The sequence below is a fragment of the Acyrthosiphon pisum genome, chromosome A1, assembly GCF_005508785.2.
Source record: "Acyrthosiphon pisum isolate AL4f chromosome A1, pea_aphid_22Mar2018_4r6ur, whole genome shotgun sequence".
Lineage (NCBI taxonomy): Eukaryota > Metazoa > Arthropoda > Insecta > Hemiptera > Aphididae > Acyrthosiphon > Acyrthosiphon pisum.
The window spans coordinates 100412056-100427274 of NC_042494.1; the positions used below are offsets into that span (position 1 = coordinate 100412056).

General features: G+C 29.3%; 1 protein-coding gene across 1 annotated transcript in view; it reads right to left on the bottom strand.

The window, feature by feature from the left end:
* Positions 1-316: 316 nt before the first annotated feature.
* LOC100161117 (guanine nucleotide-binding protein subunit gamma-e) overlaps positions 317-15219 on the bottom strand; it is a 20232-nt gene continuing 5329 nt past the window's right edge. The window contains exons 2-3 of the mRNA XM_001947801.4: positions 10966-11255; positions 317-1296 (exon numbers count right to left, since the gene is read on the bottom strand). Of these exons, the coding sequence (XP_001947836.1) occupies positions 1191-1296; positions 10966-11078 (219 nt within the window). The 5' untranslated portion in view covers positions 11079-11255 and the 3' untranslated portion in view covers positions 317-1190. The remainder of the gene's footprint in view (positions 1297-10965; positions 11256-15219) is intronic.

The window sequence follows — 15219 nt, forward strand, 5'->3', positions numbered from 1 at the left end:
TTATACATTATATCCTTTAATCGTCGTTACATGTATAATATAATATATTATGCATATTGCATATAACATACGCACGTGTTACGAATGACATAATATATAATACATTAGTGTAATATATATATATATATAGTGACGACAAAAAATAAAACAACGTTTTTGTTATAGATAGTAAATATTAAACTTACAACGTAATTGGTGCCCATAAATATTACCAGAAAAATGTACTACATAAAAAAAATTAATTATAGTAAACTAAAATTGTTTTTTTTAACACTCTAATTTATACAAATATTAGACAGGCTTACCTTTTTTTTTTAAAAAATGTATAAAATCTTATAGAAACGTCACGACGCGAAATTTCATATAATTAAGCTCGGATGGGGGAGGAATTAGGATATATTTCGGATAAAACATTAACTGTGTATATTGTATAGTATTATTATTATAGTAACCTCGGTGGGCCTTACAGGTTTATTGCAATATGGATTACAAAAAAAAGTGGCCGACATTATACGATGATTGTTGATGCTTAGCTATAAATTATTTTATTAATAAAAGTATAATACATGTTTAATATAGTATTTAATATTTATAAATATTTATAATTATAATATTAATATATAGGTATACGAGATATAAATAATATACCTGAGATGGGCTTAATTACAGTGACTAGAATAATAATGTGACTAAAGATAAAAATTATATAATATAAGATTTAATCTAAAAATTAAGAAAGAAAAACAAACAAAAAACAAGACGAAGACGTATTTATCGTTAAGTACTCACACAGAAATTGATAACGTTAAGGCGCGCACGCATCCTACCTACCTATTATCGACCTACCTAGTTAATTAAATTATCATATTTGAAACCAAGACTATTATTTTTATATTTTATTGAGCTTATATAATTACCCTTAAAATACTCGTTTTTATGTTATAATTTTTTTAATTTTTATTAAAAATGTATTTTTATAATTCAAAATAAAACGAAAAAATACACGATATTGGAAATGTATTACAATTATTTTTTATATTTTTCATCAAATAAAAAATAAATGATTGCGTTAATAAAATGTAAAGAAAATGTAAGTTTGACCGGATCCAATGCCGACAGGGCAGCGTGGCACGGCTGTGTGGGCGGCGGCGGCGGCGGCAGCGCCGAGTTGAGTGTGTAAAAAAAATCGTTCACATTATTACACACTTCCCTTTTTCCGCCCAAGGGTTGTTCTTTTTGTCTGGAGCGTGGATTAATGGATCAGTTTTTTCGTTTTCCTCGACGAACTCTCTCATTCTGAAAACAGTTAAAATAAACAAAACAAATTTAATTCCAATATTTATAATATTATTATATAGGCGCCTGCAATTTAAAAATAAAAATATATGTCAAAACCGTTTTCATCGCGCGTGCCGACTTTATACGCATTTCCTTATACAAGAACACGCATGTCATGTTTAATGTGTTTTGGTAAATCTTTTACATAGATATATTTTTCAACCATATTTTCTCAGTCTGACTTATGTTTTCACTAAAACTTTTTTTGGTCCCGCCATCATTCACGAATCCATTCATCATTCAACGCAAGTTGCACTAAGATGACTTTCTGTTATAGTTTCAAATTTTAAATAGTATGTTATTATGGTACTGCACACCACACACCTGAATACCTGACTTAATATACAGCACAATAACTCAATAACAAATACACTCTTGAAATATTTTTTATTTAATGTCCTGATCGTATGTGACATGACGTGTCTAAAAACCATTATTTTAATAATAAAATATCAAGGACTACCTGCATAGATACGACATACGAATGCAATTTTTTTTTATCTAGATACTAATAATACTTTATTTGGTAATAACTATAAGATTGAAAAATATTATTAGAATTAAATTTTAAAATAGCAATGTAGATAATGAAAAAATTATCTTACATAGATACAATTAGTGGTTAAATCATTATTTTATGATGAATTTTATTAACAATGTGAGTACCATTACTTTTAAATATCGACCAAGTGAACTTGACTTAAGTAGGTACTCAATGATTTTCGTATTCAGCTACCTGGGTGTGGTAAAAACAAACTGACCGAAACATTGACAGAATAAATTATGATTTAATAAACCGTTAAAATGTTGTGATAGGTTTCGTTCATAATATCAATGTGACAAAGCACACTTTGAAATATCACATGAATAATATATATTATAAATATAGGGTTTTATATAATACGATATTAGTAATTATTGTTGTATGCGATTTAGGTTATGTCTGTTTTTTTTTAAATGGTAGGGACGTAGCTAGGTTGTACGTAATTATTTACAAATTTAATGTTTACTGTAGATATTTAGTTTTTTTTATTATATTAGGGTTATATAGGTAGGTACTTATACATTTGAGATTCTGAACAATTAGCATTTAGTTCAAATAATTAATTAGAAGATGCGGTGAAATTGTACCGTGTGAAATATTCCAAGCATGCATAAATTATATTATATCCAGAATTCGAAACCATTAGATAAGAAAATAGTTCGACATATTTCGTGTTTTGACAAGACATGTTTAATTTACATTTAAACTATAAATTATATTTAAGATTGTAAACTGTCAATAATTTTGATTAAATAATAAATTCAAAAATTAAATATCAGATGAAGATTAAATTCTGAATTCAAACCAATACTACAATTTTTTGAAGAAACATAAAATAATGAAACAAATTATATGTTCGTATATTACAATTTATAACAAATATATATATTTTATTTGACTAAAATGTAATAACTTTGTTGTGGTTGCAATTTAAACAACGTTATTCAGATAAATATAGGACATAGACAAATATTAAAGGTTGGAAACCATCGCGTTTATCGTATAATATACGAAAATTATCAGCTGTTTGTTATATACGTAATAGATACCTAATAGTATAATAAATTATAATCTATAATATAATATGAAAATAATTTTACAAAAGAAGAAACTGACTGATTAAATAACATATTAACGCATATACCAAACCGCTGGGTCTATAGGTATTTTAAATTTTCCACAGAGGTTCCTTATGTTATAATCACGGTAGATTATAATCTGCCGTGGTTATAATGTAGCCATCAGCCATGTATATAGGCCAGTATATAATAACTAGGAGATATTATTTTTAAATGTAACCACTAAAATATTGAAAAGTGGCGTTAATGTTGATATTCGTATCTAAAACTTCTTATCTTATTGCCAAGTGATTTTTTTAAATTTATATAGATCTCTGCGGAACTGCATTTAACTTTTTAAGTATATAGTTTTATAGATCCAACACATATCCCCAGAAAATTGAGCAATGAAATAGAAATAAACCAGTGACGCCATCTATTTAGATTCTTAAAACAATTTTCTATGAAACCAATGCGCAGTGAGATCCTCGTGTTAAAAATCTACGTTGTTTAATTTTTTTGTTCATTTTCTACTCGGAGGTAAACCTTAACCAATTTTAGTGTTCATGAAGTTCATTTGAACCGAAATTTACCAAGCGCTATATCCAATCTATCACAGAAGGAATTCGTATCTCGGTCGAATTAGTCATACAAGGTACACCGATAACGAATTGCCCAGTGAGCCGAAGTACACTCAAACTAAAATAAACTGGATGTTGTATAATATATTATTTTTATTTTTTCCCAGTCCAAATCGGATAATAAAGTCCGTATATTTTATATTTGTACCTCTATATTTATACAAAATAAATTTAAAAATTGTTTTGTCAAATAATTACCATGGCAACCAGTATTAGACATTTTTGTTAATTTTGAGATGGATTGAAAGTGACTTCTGATATCAGACGAAGAGCGTCTGTTAGGTACGAAAAATTAACAATATCATCAAAATCAGGGAAAAGAATAAACTAAAAAGCGATGAAATCAAAGAAACAAAAATTAGAGAGCCAGCAAACAGATGAGCCTGAATATTTAGATATTGGTAATATAACAGAAATATGTCAATATTGAAATCTTTCGTATTTCAAAATGAAGAGGGGAGATCTGCAAACACTTGCAGCCAGAGGGACAAATCTTTGAGAAAGTTGGATTATTTGTTACATATAAAGAGACTATATTTACACATGATTAATTATGCGTTTCATTTTCACGATGTAAAAGTCGTAGGGAAATCAGGATTAAATACCTATACATTTGGAGAGAAATAAATTAATATATATATTGTATTTGACGAGGCATTACGGTAACGAGTAATATTTTAATATTAATTGTATTTATATTTTTTAATATTTCAATGTAAATAAATGTTATCTAATAATTTATAAAATATGTTATTTATTTTGTGTGTAATTTTAATTATTATGTAGGTACTCAGATTTTTATATTAGAGCTATAATGTCCAGATCACAAAATAAAGATAGGTATATGCATTATTATTTATTATATTATATTTATATTTCTCTATAAGTGGGGAACAATTATATAGGTGATGATACTATTATATTAATGTGTGTTATGTAATATATAAATTTAATACATTATGCATATTGTAATCTTTAGATTATATAAATTATGCTTTTACATTACAGCGAGTAAATCTTTTTAAGGTTTAGCAGATCAAAATAAAAATATTTCCATAATGACATCCGGTACCGGTTTGTGTGAGCGAAGATATCTATCATCCGCCATAATATTGTATTTATTCAATACGATTCAGATGTTGTATTGAGATGAAATGACGACAGTGATCATTTTTACTCGGATGTATATTGTATATAGGTAAACGTGAAAGCCGACCCAAATCACCGAAATAATGATATTATATATTTCGTTTGCGAGATAATGTATTTTTGATCATCTATCTAAAGTATCATGTTCTAGTGTGGGCACACTCTGGAGTGTTGTCGAAAATCACTGCAGTACAATGGACTTGATGGCTTTTCATCTAGTTAAACTTTATCTGAACCCGTAGCGCTCGTAGGATAATCAAGCTATTTTACGTATCTTATTGTTATAATATAATAGTATAATACTACAGATGAAGTTAGTCAGAAATAAATTACACAGCACAATATATGAGCCCTTGCACCTCCCTTATTTTCAACTTGGTATCCATTCGCTCACGTTACTTGCACTTAGCAGTTATAACTTACGCAGGTGTATACTACTATTATATTATTATATAGACATCTATTATTGTTTATTATTATACCTACATAATATAAGTACCTAAGCATGGTTTTCATAATCATTGTTTACGATATAAATCTATATAATAATTATTATGCTTCTCGGAGTTTTATTCATTACACACATATATTATTATCAGTTATAATTTATCACACATATCCAGCGTTATACTTACATTATCCTGAATTAGAATAATGACGATTATTCATTAATCATTATACACATGGATACGTGGAGTCATAAACGTCATACTGTTATTGTTTATTTAAGTACTACACCTACGATTATTTCATGTATCCTTATAGCTTATAAGAGATAGGTATATTGTACATAGGTACCTACCTATATATTAAGTGTAACAAATAGGTCGGCGACAGAAAAACGTGCATTTTTAAAGTAAAATTATATCAATAAACAGTAAATTCAGCATAATATAAGTACTATTGTGAATTCTGATTTAATATACTATTTTATAAATTTTTAATCAGATTATAAACATTACATCATCTTTATAAACACATTTTATCACGGAAAATATTATTACTATTTTTTTAGTTTAATATAGTTTATCATTATTCTATTACACATTTAGGTTATACAAACTAAATAAATTCAATATTTAATTTTAATTAATAGTTAGTGCACAGATTATATAGATTAAGCAGTTTTAATTAAATTAACAGCATTCGAAATACATTACCTAGTATCCATATTTTGCTTCGTATATTGTACCTACCTACCTATTTAATATACCTATGTAATTTACATTGATTTGAAAGTGTATTAACGGCATAGCATTTCTACACATCACAAACTTATAATATTATCAACATTTTATTTCGAATTGATTGATAATACAATTATACTAATATTATAGGCATGCACTATAGATTATTAGATACTTATTTATGAACATAGTCTATAGGTACAAAGAATCAATATATGAACGGATCATACGCAATTAAAATTTTATTAAATAAGAGCATGTAGTTACTACTTTTAAACATAATTCGTTTTTAATAAAATAAAAATGTTTTTCAATGTCTTATATCTTATACAGTTAAACAGTATTTTTTTATTATTAGGTAGTAGAATGTAGCTGTGAATATAAATAGTTTTAAACTAAAAGCTCGCCATATCTCTTTTAATACGATTTGCATACTTTAAAATATCTGCAACTTTAAAATATGGACATTTAAATATTATAAATTGGTTGAATTAATTATTTATCTCTACCCATAATAAATGCATTTATAATTTTTTAAATGATCTTCTGTTAACCTGTCGAATAGGGTAAGGGAAAGCATTATTAACTGTAGTGTTACTTTAGCCAAAGCAATATTGTAGTAACTACCAGTGCTATTTACCACGATCATATGAGTTGCAAATATTAAATGGATATTGCTTTTAAAGAGAATATGAAAAGTATTTCAAGTGACATTTCAAAAAAAGGTCAAATATCACGTGAATCAACAGTTTACAAAGCGTATTTTACTCGATGGCCGTGTCACACTACACTTACTGGTGCACATAACATCACATGATATAATATTATGTTATAGCCTATAATAGAATATATACAGCATTACTTTTATGCAACATAGTTTTATTGAAATATACAGCTGAATGACTCTATCACTTAATAGTTTTATTATTAAATTTAAAAAGTACATAATATAAAAATAATATTTTTATATTCGTTAAAAATGTTATAGAAATAATAACATGTGTTTCTCAGACAGGGGTGAAGGTTTGGCTAGAGTAGTGGTGTATCACTCTATTAATAACCTACTAGTCTTGTGGTTTCTTAAGCCATACACTCTACAATATATCACATGTTGTGCTATTACCTAAAATATTAACTATTAAGCAAAAACTGTTTTCTGCTTATAAAGACAACCAAAATAAATAGAAATAAATACAATTCAATCACCCTAATTGATGACTTTATATAGGTAACAAAATTAACAACAGATCAAGTAATATTTGTTTTTAAGCAATATAACATATTAATACTTTTCTTTAAAACAAACTAATGTCTAGTAATTAGCATTTTTATATATTAGATAATTATAATGTTAACGTAATATCAACTAATTATAAAAACATACAATTATTATACCTGTGGTGTACCATTTTTACGAATAACCCAGATTAAATATGTAAATTAGAATTTGCTATATACATATTATAATTCGTACTTCATGAAGTTTGTTGATTGGGAATAGTTGATTCTATAAGTATGGAACTATACAATTTGATTTCATGCTTCTATAGAACATTATTATTATTTATTAATACATTTAGTAACACGAAAAAAAAATTATTTATTTAAGTCAAGTTGTTTTACAAATGTATTTATTTTTCTAATAAAATAGATGGATAGGATATAAAGATCAGCTGTTGAATATTGTACGCCTTTAGTACTACCAGTTTAACTATACTAAGTTTAGATACTTGTTGAAATAAATAATAGATATCCATTCGCATAAGAACATTTTTCTGAATAATTAGTTTCTGTTTATGTTTAAAAAATATCTATTTTATCTAAATTGATTACCTAAGGTGGGTGCCAATATAATATTATCCTATCTACCTAACAATTTACACTACATTGTATTACAATATACATATTTAATTTAAATAGTTAAATTAATAACCATGCAATGTTAAAAAATCACTAGAGTAGAAGTATACTAAATACTAATAATGCTATTTTAAACACAAATAAATTTCAATAAGAAGAAAAATTTCAAAAAATAAAATAAATATTGGAACAAAAATATTTGTTATACCTCAAAGATATTACAAATTATTGAATTTTTGATTTGGAATAGGTATTATGCAATTTATTAATATTTAAGACAAGCTATGACAATTTATACAACGAGTAAACAGTTTGACTAATAAAGGTTTTGTTAGGTTTATAGGTGAGTTTAAAATAGAATAAAAATAAATTATTTCAGCTAAATCAAGTTACAATTTGATTATTTTCTTCTTACTATTATCATTTATAAAAAATATTGGGCGTTTGTTAGTACTCGTTACTCTAAGGAACCACTTATACAATTGATACCAAACTTTACAAACATATTCCTTGAGACTCGGGAAGTGTTGACAGCTTAATTTGGCGTGACCTATATGGAGAGGCTTACACAGAAATTTGTTTTGGACCACGGAAATTTAATATTTGTTTTTATGTAGGGTTACCATTGGTTACAGAAGTAAAAATATTTTTATATAATATAATAATCTATATTATGCATAAAAATTAATTTATGTTTGTAGATTATATACCTACTCAAAAACTATATACCCATTCAGTTTTGAAGACAATTTCAGAGATTTTCGTTAGGAGTTGGAGATATTTAGAAAATTTAATGAGTAGTTTTTAACTACGTTCGTAAATATTATAACAAGTGACATATCAAATCCGTCGACCGCCAACCATCTCAGTCGAATTAGTTCACAAAACGAGATATACCGACGCCGATTAGCCTGTGAACCGAGCTGTGAACTGAGGTATATCAAAACCAATATACACCTATATAACAGCACTGTATTTTGTATTTGTTCATTTTTTTCTGGTGATGCCGGGTTATACAAATAATACCTATATAATATTTATGAATGAAGATCATGTTATAGCTACTGAAGAGTGTACAAATATTTAAAAAATGTCTTTCAAAACAGTTTTAAAAATAACTTTTTCACGTTTTAATTATTTTTCTTCGGTATTGATTTACATCATACATTCATACTTTATTATTCAACAAACTATTAACTAGCTTACTTTTTTGTTGGAGTTGAATAATAATACTGCAGAGTATAGGTACCATAGGTACCTATTATAGTTAGTATCTTTAATAACAATTACATTAAAATAACAAGTCATTTTTGTTGTACAATAATACTATAATAGAAGTTGTATATTGTTAATTTGGAATATTTCAAGAAATATAACAATAGTAAAATGCTTTAAACAAACTGTATAATCCACCTATAACATAAATCTCAATAGGTATTTAAACTCTTATAGATATCATATTATTTATATAATAGTGTTGACTTATGCTACCTACTTGGATAATTAACAACAGTTTAGATATTAAATACATACATTGTTAAAAATATTTTTTGCTAAGTAATTATACATATATTATAATATATAATCTAGATTATACATATTGGTTTTGTTTATTATAGTTCATAATAATTTTGTCTTCGAATAAAGGCCATAATTTTTAAAACATTTAAACAGCATTTTAAATACCTAAAGGTATTAATTTGGCGATTATTATAGGTTTGGTGTTGATATTTTATTCACAATTTAGTACCTATATCTGGAGATCAAACAAAATAGTTTGGGTAATAAACAAAAGCATTTAAAGGCAAAATAAGCATTTTCAAAATATCCTTATTTTAAATGTCGTATTTAGGGAATCTGAAAGTTGGAAAAGTCGGAGAAAGATTGATCAAACTGATAAATATGCAAAAGGGATAAATATTACAATTTCATATGTATAAACCCTGTCTAAGTGGTGAAAGGAGGGGTGGCCGAGTCCTATACGATCACGTCACGTCACCCTTAGTAGGTTCACGACATCTGTGCATAATATTATAATATTGTAATACTCAAACATTACATTATCTGCTACAAATATTACTGTGGTCTATATATTATTATATTTATAATATTTTACCTATATTCAAAATAATTGTACTTTTATATTATAACTATTAAATAAAAACTATATTTACAATCGTATAGATATGGGAATGCGGCACTACATGCTTGCTGCAGAGTGCAGTTGGTGGTCGATGTATTATAACCATCGTGCAAGCCGCAGAAAATTGTATCGTTATGGTTGCACAACAACGACGCGTACCTCTGGAAGTACGTGAGGTGTGTGTGTAATGCGTTTCAAAAATAAAAATTATACGAAATATCCGCGAGGTGTACACACCTTCTTACCGCGTATCACTCTTAAATGATCGTAGATCGGCCACCTATATGGCCGGCGTGAGTTTTAACTGCAGTGTGGCGATCGTGGAAAACGACGGCCGCGGGTGAATAATAAAAAATGCGACCGTCGCCGCCGCTGTAGACGGGGCGCGCGAAAAGTATGCCTCACCGCCGCCGCCGTCATAATATCTTTACAGCTAATATTCTACGTGGCGTCGGCTGTCTCGAATGGAAGCGAAAAAAATATTAATATCATCGCGGTCGGACCGAGAGGCGTCGTCGGCAGTCGTTGACATGACAAAATGTTATCGTCAATAATTATTGTTACAATTTAATATTATCGTCACGGGCGGTATGGTGTTCTGCACAATGCACACACGTATAATGTGTATATTGTGTATATATATATATTATATATATGTTATGATCGCGAGTACATGAGGCGCATAGCGTGAGAGAAGGTTTTTTTAAACGCGTGTGGCGACGATGGGCTGGTATACTATGGTTGTAACAAGCTTTCGGTTGATCGCGCGAACCGCGGTCGATGATTATGATAACGATACAATTATAAGCGGCCAAAAACAAAACTTAATACTATAATACAATTTCATATTATGTACTGTTCCGCGTTTGTTGTTTGATTCGGACGCGCGCAATATGATCGTCGTTATATCATAATATATAGATAGGTACTATTATTGTAATGATATTACACGCGTATTATACTATTATAACCATATTAACACATGGTGTAAATTTTATACTAAATAATATAATATTATTATGTGTCGTGGGAGTAAAGTACTCACGCCTGTATGCTCCTGGATAGCGGCCATCGGTCCATTGTGGACTGGTAGCGCATGTTTTCGATCTGTTTCTTGAGCGCGTCCCGGTCCATCGCTGAAAGCACACTGGGGTCCATGACTTCGCCGCCGCCGGCGCCCGCGTATGTCGTAGTCGACGCCGCCGCCGCCGCCTCCGCGGTATATACGTATATACAGTGACCTTATACCGCGGTAGTCGCAGACGCCGCCGCTGCCGTCGACCAGCGCCGCTTGTTCGTTCGTTCGTTCGTTCGGCCGCCGTCCGTTCGTCGGGTCTGCGAAAAACGCACGCGCACACGGCTTAGTACACGTACAACACACACACACACACACACACACACACACACACACACATACACGCCCGCCCCGCCCACCCGACCGGCGGTCTCCCCCAACACGCTCGTCCCGCGCCGTTCCCCGCCGCCGCACACCCGGCACGATATCGATTATTATCAGAGCCGAAAACGCGCGCGACAGACAGTGCTATAGCACGGTGTGTGTGCGTGAACACAGTGGCCCACGAGCACCCACGCCGCCACCACTTGCCGCCGTCCCATCCATTGACAAACCGCGCGGCAACACCGCCACCCCGCTCGCTCGGTTTTCTCACCACTGTTTTACACCTATGCGTATATTATTATAATATATTATGTTTACAGAAAGGTGGTGCCACCCCCCACCCCAACACAACCCCCGTGACCGTCGTCACGTGAGATAGATGTGTCATACTGTTACAGATAGGTACTATAATCAAGTCGAGACGTGGGCGCGGGCGTATTAAAAAAGTTATTTCAAGTATACGCAATGATAATAATATTGTAAGTACAGACATGCAGGATGGCGAACGCGAACTGAATATGATGTAAACTGAGGCTAAGACCATGCTTACCGGGTATAGGATATATAGCTGCCCCGAAGACCACAACCAAACAACTAATAAAAAATATATTTCTTCGGTTATTCGTGTTTATTTGTATTTATTGTAAATTTAGAACTTTATAAAAACATTGAATAGCTATTTTGAAACAATTAATTAATTAAATAAATGAAAAAAATGTATAATATACAACGTAAATACAACGTAGCTACTAATATCAGATGGTACCTTTGAGTGTATGTTAGTTGTACGATTTTTGGCATTTAGAAAGCGAAAATAGTTATTTTTTTGACATTTCTATTTTTATCGTATTAGTATTCTCTCTCTGAGATTTACGATACAAAGGGGATAAGCCCTGTGGAAGGGTGGATTTTTTTCTCTCGTTTTTGTCATGGGTTGAAAATCGTATACCCGCGCGTGTTACGCGTGTTAAATCTCTCCTCAGCCGTCGCCAATGGTCTAACGAACGAATACTTATTGAAATGTCAACTTATACTTGACTACCCGACCTCTACCATCCAGCAACGTTGCCTGGATGTCGTTTACACTAGATGAATTATTAATTTATTTGAGTATTGCCCTAATTGGATTTATTATTTAATCATCGAGACTCGAGAGTCAGTGATTTGTATACATCAGTGAGATTGAGTGCAACAGCGGATTCAGTCGGTCCGTCCAAAATAGTTTTCTCTATTCTTCGCCCTTTACTTATAGTTATATTTTGTTTTACCACACATCCAGCGTGAATAATTTGTCTTAATTTAATATAATATCATAATATTTTTATGAAAAAGTATAGGTCACGCTATTGCAGTAAATATATTTATAAATTAAGTTTGATTATTATATATTACGAAAGGTCAACTATTATATCCATCCTACACTTATTATACTGTAATTATGGGTTTAAGTAATATATAATTCTATTGTTTCATAACTAAATTTTTTTTTTTATGTCTGGAAAATTTTATAATAATTGTTTAGTATCCAAAAAAGGTTAGGTATAGTACCTAAATATGTATTTGTTGAAGAGTAAAAATATTTATTCTTCATGATGTATACGTGAAATGTAAAAAAAATATTGATTTACCAGCTACTGATTAAATATTAAATTTAGGTATTAGGTACAACACATTTCAATGTTTTTAATGCTCCCCATTGTTAAAGTGTAATTATTATTTTTTGTACCGTTTGGGTTTTATTTTGTTTGAGGTAATAATCAAATCAATTATTATATACAATTTTTTTCAGTTACGTAATTATTTAGTTAAAAGTGTATTCATAGAATATTAATTCCTGAAGTAAATCATAATTTTACAAAATGTTTTGGTGCTTTGGCTGCATTTATTTTAAACATTGAAAAATTAATATTATATTTTTGCTCAATAAAAATCTTTACTGTCTTCTTAATTAATTGATTCAATTTAATTTGAAGTATTTATATATTCTATAATATTTATTCAATAATTATTTTTTAGGTTCACCCAGTTTGACATTAATCTAATAAATTCAATAAAGATTAAGCTTTAATATTTTAGTGGTTAGGTTTCTAATATTCACTCCACTATAATTAAGGAAGAATGAAAATATATTTTTATATTATGAAACATTTAAATTAAAATTAATTGTTTATTTAATTTAAAAATATGACATTAAATATATTATATAAATATTAAATGGATTAGGTAATATAAGTATGACTTAAATGCCGAGTGACTAATGATTAATGGATAAATGTGATGTTTTCTAAATGTACATTTAAAACTATAAATCTTTAATAAATTACTGTATGAAAACAAACATATAAATATTAAATATACCATATACCATAAGGAATAAGTAATGCCATTTTTAATGTTACTATTTTAGATTCAGAACGGACCGATGAATGTATTGGTTTTACAATGATGTGTGTGTTTTTTGGTTTATTTGTGCCGTTTGTGGATACTGGACACCATTGGGTGTAATAAAATGCTTCGACTTTGAGGGTGGTTTCTGGTACCAAATTATATATAATTGGTATTTTGAAGGGTTAAAAAGTATATAATTTAAAAAATAAATGGGAAAACCTAAAAAAAAATTACAGAAAAATGACAATATTTACACAATACGAGTTTTGGTCAAAATCAATTTTGTTATCTTGTTGTAACTTGTTACTCAAAAATTAATAATTGTAGAGTTAATGTATAATATTTTACTAAATATTTATACTTACATTTGTATTTTGCTATTTTACTATTTGATTAGACATGTCTAATTTTCAAGAGTTTGATATTTTTGTAATATTGATAGAAATTTGAAATTTTTGATTTTTGTTTAGTTTTTTTTCAATGTATGTTCTCATAAAGATAAATAATTTAATACAATAGTTTTCTCACAAGTTGGTCCACGAAATTCATCAAGGTTATTTGCATAAGCAAATTATTTAGTGGCTTAAGAAAACATTATTTAACGCTCAATCCCGAAGCAGTTAACCTTATAATGATTGAAAAATGAATACTCGTTTGTTTTACTGGAATTGAAAAATAAAGTTTAGCATAAAACCACATACATTTTATAAGCATTTAAAGAAATTTAAAGAATATTGTAACTATTACATATATCATTGATAAGGTATTTAACACAATGATAATTACAAAATATTTAAATTAACTTTAGGCTATATTTATACTAGGGGTCGTGGTTGTGAACTGGTAATAGAATACACGGGTACACGGAGCCCGGGCACGCGGGTAAAAATTATATTAAAGCCCGTGTTTTTAATACCCGTGTATATTGCATATTAATTCAGAATTCAAAAATACTTTATGCTACGTTATGTATATTCAAATAATTGGTTATTTATTAATTGTATAAATTGTATAGCCCTCGATTCCTTACCTACCTATTATTTAAGTATGTTATGAATATCTAAAAGTTTTGCTTAAAAAACACAATATAATATGATATGCTCTGTCATATTGAGTTCAGAAAGTGGAGAAATCGTTAAGTTAGAACTGCAAAGTACTGAAATACAATTGTATTTGAGTTCTAAATATATGAGTATTTTAGCTCACGGGTATTTAAATACATGGATATTTAAATACACGGGTATACACGGGTATTTTTATTACACGGACCTTAACCTCGTCTTGCGTAAAAACACGGGTACCCGTGTAGTTCACTACACGTGTAATCGAGACCTTTAATTTATACCACGAACCTATTTATATCAGTGGGGTAACCAGGATTTTTTTCGGGGGGGGGGGGGGCTGATCAACTTTTACACGTTTACACATTAAATACATACCATCATAGATAGATAGCTGAAAAGTGTTAATACTTATAGGTCAGGGGCGTGCTCAGGGGGGAAATGCTTATGA